The 16,465-nt window shown below is 37.6% G+C and overlaps 1 protein-coding gene across 1 annotated transcript in view; it reads left to right on the top strand.

The window, feature by feature from the left end:
* Kcnu1 (potassium calcium-activated channel subfamily U member 1) overlaps positions 1 to 16,465 on the top strand; it is a 123,283-nt gene that overhangs the window by 7,823 nt on the left and 98,995 nt on the right. The window contains exons 3-4 of the mRNA XM_090353930.1: positions 14,758 to 14,819; positions 15,846 to 15,936. Coding sequence (XP_090210056.1) covers positions 14,758 to 14,819; positions 15,846 to 15,936 — 153 coding nt within the window. The remainder of the gene's footprint in view (positions 1 to 14,757; positions 14,820 to 15,845; positions 15,937 to 16,465) is intronic.

Here is a 16,465-nt window from a genome sequence, read left to right as displayed (position 1 = left end):
GCAGCCACCCTGGAAGCTCCAGAAGCTTCCAGCTGGCACCCAGAAGCCACTGCAGGTGAGGTCTTACCTCAACTGATGGAGCTGCCTCTCCATCTTGCAGCAGATCTGGTCATTGTCTCTGTGCTGGTTTTGAAGGCAAGTGAATATAAGAGTTATAAGGTTATGGATGTTCCGACCTAAAAGTCACAGAAAAGCCTGAGACCAGGCAGTGTGTGGCTGAGGAAGCCCCTGATAGCAAAGCATGAAGCCATGAGAGGGAAATTGGAGATTCAATGGAGACCTTCAAGCAACAGGAGAGGCTAGGAATATGAAACATCTCTAGAGGAAACCAAACAAGGGGCAGTAAGCAAAATCAAACACCGGTGAGAAGCTGAGTGGGCTACAAAGAGCAAAGCCATAGGCCAGGCCACCCCACCCCCAATTCTCTGGGGCTCCCATTCTGACACTACATTCTCTAGATGATACTTTAAAACATAATGGAGCATGATAATTTAACATTTTCCTTGGGTTTCTCTTCTTTTGGCCTCCTTTCTCTTTCCTATTTATTTTCCCTTATCTTTTGTAATGGCAGTGTTTACTGTTTGTCACTACGTCTTGGGAGTGTATAACTTGTCTTAGATGTCACAAGAGCTCACAACTATGAGTTTTTCTTGAGTCTCAGAGAAGACTTTGAACTTGGACTTCTGAAAAAAAAATGCTGGAACTGTTGCCACAATAGGGACCCTTAGAGATGGACTGAACACTTTCCATTAAGTGAGATAAAAACAAGTGTTTAAGGGAGAAATTTTATGGTTTGAATATGCAACAACCGCACAACACATTCATGTGTTGACAGCTTCCCCCACCTCCACAGCTGCTGATTGTGCTGTATTTAGAGATTCTGAAAACATTAATGGGGGAAATATGTCATTGCAGGCATGTCCTTGAGGCTGCCATCTCATTCTACCCATCTCTCTGCTTCCTTCCCATTATGAAATGAATAGAATCCACCTTAGACTGAAACTGTGAGCCAAAATCATAACCAGTGGGCCTTCTACTTTTTCCACATGTACAAAGACTGACCACTCCATCTCCCCTTCTAATTGGACACTATGATGGGTTTCAAGTCTAATTTCTCAGTTCTCAAAGATTGGAGATAGCTAATACAAGTAAAACAATTTCAGGACACAAAATAAAAGAATGTTCAACTTTCATTATCAATGAAAGCATGGGTTCTATACAAGTGCTATACAAGTATACAAGTAACAAATTAAGACACACACACACACACACACACACACACACACACACACACACACACATGTATATATACATACTACCCAGAGTAAGAAGGAAATAAAGAGAATGATGATAAGGTAAAAAATAAAGAAATGAGGAAGAAAGGGTAAAGAAGGAAAATAAGGGAGAAATCTAACAATTGAATGAACCCTTCAGAAATGCTTCTAGAATTGAACAGTAGGAGGCACTGATCAAATCTCTTATCAACTACCTGGGAAGGAAATTTTCTTCTGAATTGTGTGTGTGTGTGTGTGTGTGTGTGTGTGTGTGTGTGTGTGTGTGTTGGTCATGGGGCTTGAAGCCTAGGCCCTGAGGTCTTCATCTCAAGGCTACCACCCTACCCCTTGAGCCACCGCACCATTTCTGGTTTTCTAGTGGTTAATTGCAGATATGAGTCTCAGATTCTTTAATGCCCAGCCTGGCTTTGAGCTGTGATCCTCAGAGCTCAGCCTTCTTCCTAGCTGGTATTACAGGCATGAGTTACCATGCCTGGCTCTTCTGAATTTAATTCCAAACATAGTCCAAATCAAAAACAAGTTTTATATTCCTTTTCATTTATTTATTTCACCCTGGTTAGTTGCTTTATGTCTCGAGAGCTTAAAACCATAATGATGTCTAATTTTTGGCAGTGACTATTATTGCAAGCATACTTTTAGCTTCCATGGAATGCTCTATTTCCTGGCTTCAATTCCTTCTAGATAATCTGTGATCTCTTGTTTCTATGCTCTGCCTTCACACCTTGCTGCAAATGTGTAATCTTGACTCTGAATGTGTAATCCTCGCATAGATGAGTAAGTCTTTAGCAACAAAATCAGTTATTAACATCGGTGTAGAGGACAACTAAGCCAACAAAACGGTGCATTGCCATTCATTCCAAAATGAGAAAGAACATTTCAAGAACATTCCAGGGGAGATTTAGTGAGTAAAAACATCTTTAGTTATTTCTTATTTTCCTTACAGAATACAGCACCTTCTAGGAGAGACGAATCTTTTATTTCATGCTTTACAGTCATGGTTCATTTCAAAATAAACTAGCTTGCTTACCACCTGGCATATTTATGGTTCTGTACATTTCTTTTTATTATTCAGCATTCTAGATTTAACATCAAGAGATGTTTAATATACAAGGAGAATATATATTAACTTATAGACCTTTACCATGAAAGCAAAGACTAAACCAGTAGGAAAAAATATACTAAAATCATAATTTTTGTGAATTATTGCTCATGTCTTATATTTTTATTATATGTGGGTAATTGCATTGTTTATCTTTATATGATCATGGTGCAATATTCAAAAAGTACATAGGTGGACTTGTATATGACTCTGTGGCCTAAACTTCCAGATGCAAATCATTGAGGTTGATTCTCTTACACTAGAAAAAAGAAGAAGCAAAATACAAAGAAATCTACATAGTAAAATCTAAATTTCTCCTTCATTCCAATCCCCAGAAGTAACCATCTTCAAACCTAAAAGTGCTCAGTCAGCAACATTATCAGATTCATGTTTTTGGAAATCAGTCATTTTAGAAAAGCTTCTCTTCCTTGAAATTTGGAAATAATAAAGCTGATTAATTCATGTGGCAGCTCTTGGTACCAAGTAACTAGCTAAGTGAATGGCTAACAGTAGCAGAAGCTGTAGAAATGATTGGATCCCTTAGAGAGCCAAGTAGGATTCACTATGAAGCTTCTGAAGGGATCCACTCAGAGGAAGAGGTAGGAGGAGAGTCCACAGATTCCAGAAGGGCTAGCTGAAGCAGACAGTGGTACAGCTTTCATAGATGCCACTTTCTAAAACTGTTCAACTGGAAGACTCCTACCCAATTCTCCTTTCCCATTGCCCCTCTCAAACCATTTTATCAGAGAGGTATCATCATTGCCTTCATTTGATAAATGAAAATTATAAGGTAGGGATGCAACAATATATAATAATATAATAATATCTGAGAATGTGTTAACATATTATACTAATGATATGTGTCAAATATACATATGTTGGCATATAATAAATATATGGTACTTATGAAAACCACCATTTTTCTAGATATAAACAGGACATCTTGGTCTATAAATATAATAATGACTGAATCCTGTCCCTTTCTAGCAATCAGTAATGTCTGTGATGTATACATTAACAGAAAAAGTGCATTTCTGTGTTGCAATTGATAATTATCAGTTTAGGGCATTTTCATTGTTGAAGTGTTTGTTTTAATGACAATTTTAATGATGATTCAATTTTTTAATGATGAGTCAATCCAGAAGAGGATTTTATTTAAATAATATTTAGAGGAAAACATCAAACTTCTATTCCCTGTTAGGTTCTTCTGCCTTTTCTAGAAATATCCCACAGTCTCCCATTTGTCCACTTGGTTACTGTGTGAGGAAAATGTTTAGCAGTGGTTGCCAAATCAGCATGACATTATGTGGTAACCAGCATGACTATAAATCCAGGTATGGGCTATACTCTCATTCTTTTGTTTGTATGTTTGTATAAAAAATAATATACAGCTACTTACATTTTTTAATGGACTTTTCAAAGACATGGGACATTTTTCAAGGAAAAGGAGCCAACAGAAAGAATATACCTTTGAAGGTCCCTTCAAAGATTTTACTCCACCTTTGATTCAAAAGAACTTTTTCTTCTTTTCCCTCCCTAATTCATATGCTTCTCCTTCCTGAGGAGGCATATCCCTGCCATTTGGTCTCATATAACTTTCTTGAACATGCCAGTATCTCATAAATCTCATGAAAAAAATAGTTTTACTCATCAAATCTTTATAAACAAATATATATACACATGTTCATATATATAATGTATATATGTAATATATGTAGATAATATATGTAATGTACCTATATATAATACATGTATGTAATCATTATCTTCTCCCTGAATTTTACTCTCTTCTTTCTTCTTTCTCATTTTGTTGATGTTCATTTTTTATTTCCACTTCTAATAAATGGTAGTACTGTTTCATAGACTACACCACCAGTTTCTTGTGAGAGTTTAAAAAATCATTATCATTATTCTTAAGTAATTGTACAGAAGGGTTTCAATTTAACATGTCAGTTTGTAAGTACAGTACATCTTTATCAGTCCCTTTTTCTATCATCCTAGTGTCCACTGCAAGCTGAAGAAAAAGGAGGCTGGATGAGTCCTGAGTTTCTTAGGAGTTATCCCCACATAGATATGTTTCCTCTTTGCAAGGAGATTGAGCAGGAAGGATAGGTTTAATTGCGAAGGAAGCAAGAATTAATGAGCAACAAACATGCTACTATGTCCTTGTGAAGCCTACACCTGTAACTCCAATGATTCAAGAAGTGAAATATGAGGATCACTAGAGATGTGTGGTGCCATGGGTTTTGGCCATCATATGAATGTGTACTATGTCTTCACTTGATCACAGACTGTACTGTAGGTGGGAGGAATCTTCAGGCAGCTCAGCCACTATGCAGTCTCTTCCTCCATTGCTTAATGACCATTTACTTTGAGGCTGGTCAACAAGTGGCACGAGAACTTGGTAGAACTATCTGTGCATTCCTCATTAATAGTGTGCTACTTCTATCTGCATCGTTTTTCATATAATACTATTGTAATTAATGGAAGGATTACATTATATTCGCCAGAAAGAAGGTGCATTAATTCACATACATTGATACGCTTTCTCATGTCTTGGTCCCCCCCACCCCAACACCTCATCTTGTTTTCCCCCCTTCCCTATCCACTTTCAAATAATCAAATACAAATATATCCAATATATCAGATAACAAAGTGAGATACTATAACAATTTGAGAGAACCAAGGGACAGCAAAAGAGATGAGAGCTAACATAGTACATTAAGGACAGCAATCACGCAATCACACATTATATGGCTTTTGTTTCTATAGCCTAGAGGTCCTTTCATTTAGCGTCATTCTATAGGGCCTTATGTATCTAGGTTTTGCTCTATTGCAAATCTCTGCTAGGAGAGCCCAAGGTTTCTACTGATTATGACAATGAGGGAAACCATTGAGCCTACTATGTTCGTTTGTGTCTGGATTACTTCACTTAATAGGATTTTTTCTAAGCCTTTCCATTTCCTAACAAATGGGAAGATGTCGTTCTTTCTGACAGCAGTGTAGAATTCCATTGTGTACAAATACCACATCTTGTTGATCCACTCATCAACTGAGGGACATCTGGGTTGGCTCCATATCTTTGCTGTGGTAAATAGTGCTGCAATGAACATCATTGTGATAGTGGATTTAGTATGTCCTTGTTTCTGGACAGTTGGGTAAATGCCAAGTAGTGGAATTGCTGGGTCATAGGGGAGGTCTTTGTTTAGTCTTTTGAGGAACTGCCATACTGCTTTCCATAGTGTTTGAATGAATTTTCACTCCCACCAACAGTGTAGTAGTGATCCCTCCTGGCCACATCCCCTCCAACATCTGTTGTTACCAGTTTTCTAGATCCTGGCCATTCTAATTGGAGTGAGGTGGAATCTTAGAGTTGTTTTGATTTGTATTTCTTTTATGACCAGAGATGTTGAGCATTTCTTCATGTATCTATAGGGCATTTTTGTTTCTTCTTCAGAGAAGACTCTCTTTAGGACTTTGGCCCATCTTTTAATGGGATGGTTGTTTTTTTGGAGAGATTCAATTTTTTGACCTGTTGATATATTTTAGATATGAGGCCTTTGTCAATTGTATGGTTAGTGAAGATCTTCTCCCATTCTGTAGGCTTCCTTATTAATTTACTATCTATGTCCTTTGCCATAAAATCTCTGCAGTTGAATGCAGTCCCACTTATCCAGCCTTTCTCTGATTTGTTGTGTTTCTTGGTCCTTATTAAGAAAGTTTCAACCTGTGCCAAGGAGGCCTAGTGTATCTCCTATTCCTTCTTATAAAGTTTTCAGTGTTTCAGCTTTTACCTCCAGGTCTTTGATCCATTTGGAGTTAATTCTAGTGCAGGGTGACAAAGAAGGATCCAACTTTAGTTTTCTGCAGGTGCTTATCCAGTTCTGCCAGCACCACTTGTTGAAGAGGCTGTCTTTCTTCCATTCTATTTTTTTGGCTCCCTTGTCAAAGATTAGGTGGCCATAAGTCTGTGGTTTAATATCTGTGTCCTCAGTTCTATTCCATTGGTCTTCAGGCCTGTTCTTGTGCCAGTACCAAGCTGTTTTGGTAATTATAGCTCTGTAATAGAGTCTGAAGTTTGGTATTGAAATTCCTCCTGCACTGTTCTTTCTGCTAAGAAGTGTTTTTGCTATACGGGGTCTTTTATTATTCCATATGAAATTTTGGATTGCCTCTTCTATTTCTTTAAAGAATGACATTGCGATATTGATGGGTATTGCGCTGAATTTGTAGATAGCCCTTGGCAAGATTGTCATTTTCACGATGTTGATTCTTCCAATTCAGGGAGATTTTTCCATTTCCTCAGTTCTGCTTTAATTTCCTTTTTCAGGGTTTTAACATTTTCATCAAAAACGTCCTTTACATTCTTAGTTAATTCCTAGGTACTTTATTTTCTTTGAGGCTATTGCAAAAGGAGTTGCTTTCTGATTGTTGCCTCATTCCTCTCACTGTTGGCATAGAGGAAGGCAGTTGATTACTGAGGGTTAATTTTATACCCTGCTACCTTTCCAAAGTTTTGAATCAGCTCAAGGAGCTTGGGAGTGGAGTCTATATGGTTTTTTAAATACAGAATCCTGTCATCTGCAAAAAGGGGAAGTTTTACTTCCTCTTTTCCTATTTGGATCTCCTTTGTGCATGCTTCTCGCCTTATTGCTCTGGCTAGGAATTATAATACTATGTTAAGAGGAGAGGAGAGAGTGGGCATCCTTGTCTCATTCCTGATTTTAGAGGGAATGGCTTTAGCTTTTCACCATTATGTAAAATACTAGCTGTGGGATTGTCATACACAACCTTTATTATACTGAGGATTGTTCCATGGATTCCTAGTTTCTCCACAGCTTTTAACATAAAGGGGTGTTGGATCTTGTCAAATGCCTTTTCTGCATCTATTGAGACAATCATGTGATTTTTGTCCTTGCTCCTGTTGACGTGTTGAATTATATTAATTGATTTGCATTTGTTGAACCAGCTTTGCCTCCCCATGATGAATCCTGTTTGATCATAGTGTATAATTGTTTTGATAACTTGCTGAAGAAGGCTGGCCAGCATTTTGTTGAGAAGTTTTGCATCGATGTTCATCTAATAAATTGGTCTCTAGTTCTCTTTCTTTTATGAATCTATGTCTGGTTTGGGGATGAGGGTTATACTGGCTTCATAGAATGAGTTTGGTAAAGCGCCTTCATTTTCTGTTTCGTTGAAGAGCTGGAGGAGTATTGCTGTGAGCTCTGCTTTGAAGAACTTATAGAATTCAGCTGTGAATCCATCTGGCCCTGGGCTTTTCTTAGGTGGAAGGTCTCTTATTGCCATTTCTATTTCAGTGCTTGAAATAGGCCTGTTTAGTTTGGTTAGTTCTTCTTGGTTCAGTGTGTGTATGTTAATATTGGCTAGAAATTCATCCATTTCTTCTAGATTCTCAAATTTGTTGGCGTAAAGGTTTGGGAAGTATTCCCTCATGATGCTCTGGATCTTGGTAATTTCTGTCGTGATATTACCATTTTCCTCTGTGATTTTGTTTATTTCGGTATACTCACTTCTTTTTTTGGTAAGATTTGCTAAGGGTCTGTCAATTTTGTTAATTTTTTCAAAGAACCAACTCCTTGTTTTGCTGATTCTTTATACAGTTTTTTTGGATTCCAATTCATTTAATTCTGCTTTGATTTTAATAATTTGCTTCCTTCTACTGGGATTAGGGTTGGTTTGTTGCTCTTTTTCCAGGAGCTTAAAGTGACACAGTAAATTGTTGATTTGTGATTTTTCCAGTTTGTTATTGTAGGCACTCAGAGCTATAAATTTTCCTCTGATTACTGCCTTTACCGTGTCCCAAAGGAGCTGGTATTTTGTGTGCTCCTTTTTGTTAAATTTCATAAACTGTTGGATTTCTGTTCTGATCTCCTCGATGACCCATTGGTGATTCAACAATGTGTTGTTCAATCTCCATGAGTTACAGCATTTTCGTTGGTGTAGATGAGTGTTCAGTTGCAATTTGATACCCTTGTGGTCTGAGAGAGTGCAGGGAATAATTTCAGTGTTTCTGAATCTGCCCAAGTTTGTTTTATGCCCTAAAATGTGGTCTATTTTGGAAAATGTTCCATTTGCTGCTGAAAAAAAAACATATATTGTGTTGTTGCTGGGTGGAATAATCTGCAGATGTCTGTTAGATCTAGTTGGTCTACACAGTTGTTCAAATCTAAGGTTTCTCTATTGAGTTTTTGCCTGGTTGACCTGTATATAGGTGAGAGTGGTGTGTTTAAGTCACCAACATTCCCTGTGTTTCGATCTACATATGGTTTCAGTGAAAGTAAAGTTTGCTTGATGAAGTTCTGAACTCTGGGATTCGGTGTGTAGATATTTAGGATGGTTATGTCCTCCTGGAAGAAAGATCCCCCTTTAGTAGTATGTAGTCACCTTCTTTGTCTTTTTTCAGTAATTTTAGTTTGAAGTCTATTTTATCTGATATGAGGATGGCAACTCCAGCCTGTTGATGGGGGCCATTAGTTTGATAAACTTTCTTCCAACCTCTCACTTTCAAAAAATGTTTGTTTTTTGGGGTAAGATGTGTCTTTTGAAGACAGCAGAACGGTGGATCTTGGTTTTTGATCCAACTAGATAGTCTATGTCATTTAATTGGAGAGTTAAGTCCATTGATACTGAGAGTCAGGATTGAGAAATATTTATTAGTTCCTGCTATTTTTAAAAGCTTTCTTTGGGGCCTGTATCTTGACAGTTCTTGTGGTACTTAGATGGTATGATTTTTAGCTGTCATTTCTTTCTCTGTATTACATTTGTACTGGTTTTCTATATGTAGATCATCTTTGAGAATTTTCTGTAATGTTAGTTTGGTTGCTACCAAATGTTGAAGATTTTCCCTGGAATGGAATGTTTTTATTGTTCCCTCAGTTATGAATGAGAGCTTAGCTGGGTACAGTATTCTTGGCTGGTAGTTATTTGATTTCAGGGCATGGTATATATCCTTCCAATCTCTTCCTTGCTTGCATGGTCTCTGCTGAGAAATCTGGGGTTATTCTGATTGGTTTTCCTTTGTAGGCAATTGTTCTCTTCTCCCTGGCTGCTTTTAGGATCCTTTCTTTGGTCTCTGTTGACCCAGTTCAGATTATAATGTGGCGGTGGGATGTCCTTTTCTGGTCAGGTCTGTTTGGGGTTCTAAAAGCTTCTTCTATCTGGATGGGTACCTTCTGGATATTTGGGAAGTTCTCTGAGATGATTCCCTGAAGTACATTTCCAATACCATTAACCTCTTTTTCCAGACCCTCCTCAATACCAATTAGCCTTAAATTAGGCTTCCTAATTGTATCTTGGACAGCCTGAAGCGTTTTCCCATATTTCCTAGATTTGAAGTGTCTCAATTTCTATTATTTCTCTATAACAACTAAATTATCTTCAATCCCAGAAATTCTCTCTTCTGCCTTGTCTAACCTGCTATCAAAGCTTTCTACTTTATTCTTCAACCCCCTTGCTTCTAATTTCTCATTTTTGATGCCTTGCATCTCTTGTTTTAGATCATGTATGGATTTCTTTAACTCCTTGATTTCCATTTGAGTGGTTAGCTCAGCAGCTTTATTTGTTGGAGTTCGGTCACCTTTTTGTTTGTGGATTCTATGAATTCATCCATTTTTCTTTGAAAAACCTTTATTATAGCCTCCTTTATGGATTCCCCTTTTTCACATATCACCTTGTTTATAGTTTCCTCTTGTTTAGCTATGGTTTCCTCCCTTATCTCTTTCTTTATGTTTTCACAGTTTTCATTAATGATGTTTATCAATTGCATTTGTATTGCACTTGGAAGACTCTCCTCTATGTTTGCCAGTGACTGCTCTATTGTCTGTTTATATTGGGTGGAGGGTGTCATTCCTTGATTTGACATTTTTCTTGAGTTTCTTGTTCTGCCCATTTGAAAATGGGAGCAAGATTAATACTAAACAAGATTATAATTTTTCAGATATAACTAACCTAGACCTTTTTAGTTAACTGACAATAGATGTTCACACTTTTAGATTGGTAATATCACTCTCTCTTTCTTTTTGTGCACTTACATACAAATCTAATACAACCACAGACTACCGATTTATGACCTAAACAAAAAGCCCCTCAATCCAATCTCTATTGTATATAAGTCCCTCTGGACCTAGAGTATAATTGATCACCTATATACACAGCATTACTCAACAACCGTCAAATGTAGACGCATGCATTATAAGAGTTGAAGGATGACCTGAGGACCAGAGATAGAAAAATAATATGAAAGACAACAAGGGAGGTAGGAAAAGAATAATACAGGAGTGTAAGATTATTATAGTAATGAATAAAAAGTATAGTGTAAAGATAACTGACCTAAGGTGATAGACAGGTAAAATTGAGTACAAAGTTTAGATGAACTTAGATAAAAGTTATGAAAATTAGAAGAGTAATAAGAAGAATATATAGAGAAAAGAGGGAGGTACATATAGAAAATTTCAATGATACAAATTTTAAAAAGAAAAAAGAAAACAACCACAAAACAAAATGCACCAATAAAAAAGGTGCAGGGAGATTCCTCACTATTGTGAGTTCTTACCCAAGAGACACTAGGGTGGAGAACCAGGAGATTAAAAAGCAGGTGATTGTATCAATATAGATATCATTTTTATTCAGACTGTACCCAGGGCTGTCACTGTGTTTCTAGGAATGACCACAGTGACGGAAGAAATGCGGGAAAAGAGACAAGAAAAAGAAAAAAAGGAAAAAAGGGAAAAAAAGGAATGAATCATAACATTGAAAAAAAAAGGTGTAGGTAAAATGGCAAAGAGAAAATAAGAACACCTAAAAATGCAAATGAAGAGGTGTAGAAGGAAAAAAAAGGGTATTTTTCAGGTTTTTTTTGTGGGGGGAGGACAGAGTAGCAAACTTGTGTCTCCACTAAATTCGGGATCCAAACACTTCACAAAGTCTTTTTCTCTTGTGGTTTGGCTTTGCTGTTTTTCGGATCAGATTGCTTGACTGGTAAAACAAAGCTGAAAGATTCATGGACGGCTTTGTTTACCAGGGCTGTGGCCGGCAGGTGATGGACTTTAGCAGAGCTGGGGCCGGATTTCTGGCTAAGGGATCCTTGGGAAATCCTTTGCCCATTAGAATGATGGCGCTGCCAGCACCACCTCTCAGGCTCCAATTGCTTTGGCCAGGTCTTTGCCAGCAGTCAAGATGGCGCTGCTCTCAGCTTGTGGGGGAGGGGGCTCCTTCCCAATGCCATTCGTGGAGCAGAAGTGGAAAGTTCTCCATGGAGAAGCTACTCACAAATTGCAGGATTCTCCGGTTCCTGTGAAGCTGGCAGCTCCGTGCACGGCAGGGTCTTGGCTCTGGGCTCGTGCAGGCTCTGTGTGTCTCTGTCTGCAGCCGGCTGGTCTGCGCTGCTGTGAAGCACTGTCTGCTCCACGGCTGGCGGGGCTCCATGCTGTCTTCTCGCACTGGTATTCTGCCTTTTTCCTCTCTAACTGAGATCTCTGTGGTGCTAAAGCTTACTTAGGATCAATTTCTGGTAAAGAACTGTCCCCTACGCTGCCAGAACTTGTATCTTGGTGGGAGCTCAGAACGACTCACACTGAACCACCGCTATCTTCTGCTGATCTCCTTCTATCTGCATCTTTGTCACAATTCCCTGGTCTATGCTTTGAGGTATGTGATCATGAATTTGATTTCTTCTTTCATCCTATTTACTGACCACCGGATATTCAAGGTCAGTGGTTTCATAATTGGAAACAGTCTTGCTGGGCTGTCTTCCTGACCTTCCTCCCTTTCTACACACTTCTGTCAATCCCAATCAAGGCTTCTTCATCATCATGAGGATTCCCTATATACAGCAACACCGCAGTCCTATGTTATCTACTTTTGTTCTCTCTGTAGAGCACTTTCCCATGTGAAAAAAAAGATTTACTCAGGGTCTTCCACTTGCTAGGAAGGCATTTTACTCCTTGAGCCACCTCTCCAGTTCTTTTCTTCCATGGTTATCTGCATTTGGGGGAAGAGGAAAGTTCTGGGGCTTGAACTCAGAACCCTGGTATTGTCTCTGAGCTTTGTTGTTCAAAATGGCATTCGACCACTTACTTGAGCCACGCAGTTTCACTTTGACTTTTCAGTGATTAATTGGAGTTATGGTTTTCACAAATTTTCCTGCCCAGGCTGGGTTTGAACCATGATCCTCAGATCTCTTCAGCCTAAATTGCTAGGATTACAGGAATGAGTCACAGGTACCCAAATGCCTTGGTTATTTTTGAGATAAGGTTTTGCTTTATTCCCAAGACTACTTGGACTATGATTCTCTAACTTGTGCTTCTGTGTATTGCTGTGGTCACAGGCAAGTGTTACTGTTCCCAGACATTAATTGAGGTATAAACTTGTGTACTTGTTTGCTTGAGTTGATTCCAGACCTTGATTCCTACATCACTACTTCCCAAATAGCTAGGATTATAGGAAAGAGCCACCATGCCCAACTCCTCAAAGCACTTTAATTTGGCCATATCTCATTGTCTTTTACAAGTAATATTCATTTTTATTAGTGACTAATGCATCTTTCTTGCTGTTTTAATTAATTTAATTTTTTCAATTTTTATTTTAAAATGTTTTAATTTTAACACTTTTTATGTGCCAGGCTTAAACTGAGAGCCTAAGCATTGTCCCGAGCTGGTACTCTACCACTTGAGTCACAGCTTTACATCTGGCTATTTCGGTGCTTTAATTGGAGATTCTTGTGTGAGCGAGCTTCAAACTATGATACTAAGATCATGAGTATCCTGAGTAACCAGGATTGCAGGCATGGTTTAAGTTATTTTTAAAATTTTTTAAATTTAATTTCAGATTTTAATTTCTTGTTAATTCCTGATCTATTTGAGGGACAGTTATATACTTTTACTTTCCTAGAGAAGGATTTAGACTGGACATTTATCCATTATTTTTGATAGAAAGAAATGAATAATCCTAGTTTTTTTGCTTACCACATTTTCTTTCATGAATAACATACTTTTGAGTTGGGAGATTTTTCTTCTGTTTCTTTTCTTCTTGGATCTGTTATAGGTGTATGTATGCAAGGAAAAAGATATAATCTGCAAATGAATTACTTTGTTATTAAATATTATCAACACCACAACCCCTCTGAATCATTCATTTTCATTTCTTAGCTGCTTTACTGTATTGCACGTTTTTCCTTGGCATTTACCTTCTAGCATGCCGTATAATGCTTATATTAATGATCTTTATTCGTTGTGCAGATGTGGGCTTCATGAGGGCAGGGACCCTCAGTGCACCTGAGTAGTTGTTGGGGCACTGGAAGAGTTAGAGACATATTTGTTGAACTTGAGTGGAAATTTTCCAATTCAAAAAATTACTCATAAAAAGACTTCAAACATCTTCCTTACCCAGACAATCCCTGTGAGATACCACCATGACCTAACACCACCAAGGGTAACTGCTCCGACTGCCCCTCTCTTCACTCCTCCACACTGGCCTACAGTTTGGGAGAGGACATAAGTGACCTAATTTGTGGTAAACTAAAAATAAATACTCAAAAAGACTTAGACGAAACTGACCCCTTGCCCAATATGAGCAAACGTCCCAAGGAACCTCTGAACTGGAAGACAGTAAAACTGCCATTGTAATAAAATTGAGTTTGGATGTTGTTACTGGAATGGACTGGACTTATTGACAAGCAGGAGATTTGGAAACTAGAAGTTGAGATGTTTAATTAACTAAAGCTGGCCGAAAACCATGCAGAGAGGCTGCCAAGAGTTCATGGAAATGCCTGGAGGGCTTTGAATGGACAGTTCTCAGACTACACCCCACAGGCTTAGCTTGATTCAAATTGGTTGCATTGGCATATTACACACATTCCTTTTCTTCTGCCATTCACCATTTTCCCTCCTGTTGGAGTTTAGACTATCCTTTCACATAGACATATGAGGATCTGTTTCTTCTATCCTAGGCAGTACCACTCTAAGATCCCTTATAATAGCTCTCATTTTGTACAATTTAATGGAATACTTAACACAAATTAAGTACTAAGTATTTTATAAGCTCTAGGAGTAGCAGGAAGCACAATATATTTCTTCTGACAAATATGGGAGTTAAATTTAGGTAAGATAAATGATTTCTTGATTTAGTGAAATATTCAGTACATTTTTGAGAATGAATGTTGGTCAAAATGAACATGTGAATAATTACTTTCTCATCATCTGTTCCTCACCATAATAATAAATATATGCAATAAAACATAGTTCATTGATTTTAAAAAGGGAAAACACAGTGATATGGGTTTATTTGTACCATGCCAATAATGCAGATTTGCACATTGGTCCCTGCTTTCTTTTGCTTTGTTTTTAGGTGATCCTAGTCTTTGTACTAAGCATCGGGTCTCTTATAATCTATTTCATCAATTCTACTGAGTAAGTAAAATTTTGTCATTTTTGCCTGCTGTAATAGAAACAACTACTTTAGACATGCCTGCTCAGGAAGAATGTTCAATATACACAAACACACACACACACACACACACACACACACACACACACACACACACAAACCTAGCATATGTAGTGAACACACTTACTTGTGTAGAAAGCCCTAAGCTCAGTTCTATAATAAATTGGGAACTCTCTGTCATTCTGCATCCCCCATTGTATGATGTACACAGACACACCTTAGATTCACCAAGGCTCCCAGCTTTCAATTGTTATCTCCTTACTTGAGCCCTTATGAAGGCCAGTCAATTCTTTGGGTATGGAAATGAAAGTTCTATGATAGTTTCAGATTTTTTAAGAAAGTACCCGACCTCATCTCCAATAAAGGAGTAGATAGTGATCTGCTCTTTTCTGAAAGGACTCTCTTCTTCTATAGCAAGCTTAGAAGGGTTTGTTAGACTAAGCCAGTTTAATCTGAGCTCCATACTAGTCTTCTGAAATTATATTGAATTCTAAGTTGAAGCAAAATATTAGTGTGTGCAGAGCCCCCAAATCAGGACATGTTAGAGACCCTATAGAAACTGAGTCTTTGCATTGTAAATTCCTAATGATCTTGTAGGAAATTATTTTGAATTTGATTCAAAAAGTCCATTTGTTCTATAGTAATGCTGTATCAAAACTATAGAGAAACTTAAAAATACTCTGACTAGATAGATGGTCCTGAAAACCACAAAAATGTGTATAGCTTTAAAAAATGTCTATTGATATAAATTGAAATAGAACCAACAATTTTCCCGTTATTTCCAACTCCCTGGGTGGCCCAATTTTTTTGTTTACGCATGACTCTATTCTCAACAGAAAAGTAATTTTCTTCAGAGCTGGACTTAAGTGCATGAACTGACCATTCAGGTTGAATGCATAGAAAATTGCCTAGTCCATCATTTAATTCATCTTAGCAACATAACTTTTATGTTATTTCTCGTTTGCAAATTGTCTTTATTTCTTTTCCAGCCCTGTTGGAAGCTGTTCTTCATATGACGATATAACAATACCCATTGATTTGATTTTCAATGCTTTCTTTAGTTTCTATTTTGGGTTAAGAGTAAGTATTAATGTGAAGTGGGAAAAAACACATGAATACAGCAGAAACAAAATAAAAACACTCATTTACAAAATCTCAATTACAAAATCGACCCTGGTTTGAAGGTTCTGAGAAAAAAAGGTCTGTGCCCTTAGTTGTTCAGGAGACGTAATGAGACCTAAGCCATTTCTCAAGTCCAGTGAAAAGAATCTTTTTGTTATTAAATTCATTCCCATTGTCATAACGGCCTTCTATGGTATTCCACCTGACACGGAGAAAGCTTTTCCAGTAATTGCAGACTATTAGACTGAGAATAACAAGTTGCCAGGGAAGTTGATGCTTCCATGATTGAGTGGCACATGTGCCACTCAGAAGTTCTTATGCACTTTTGTTTTTGTGCACTTTTCGTTTTTGTTAACAGGTATTAAGTGCTTCCTTTATTTTGTAGGAATTTATTAAACATTCCCTGGGTCTCAATTTCAATATATTTACATATTCAATGTTGTGAGACTCCTATTTATCTGTTTATATGTCTGCCTACTTATGAACA

Source organism: Megascapheus bottae, chromosome 20, assembly GCF_031878675.1.
Source record: "Megascapheus bottae isolate mThoBot1 chromosome 20, mThoBot2.hap1, whole genome shotgun sequence".
NCBI classification, from domain to species: Eukaryota; Metazoa; Chordata; class Mammalia; order Rodentia; family Geomyidae; genus Megascapheus; species Megascapheus bottae.
Note: the sequence above shows the minus strand (reverse complement) of the source record. Positions and strands in the feature narration are given on the sequence as shown.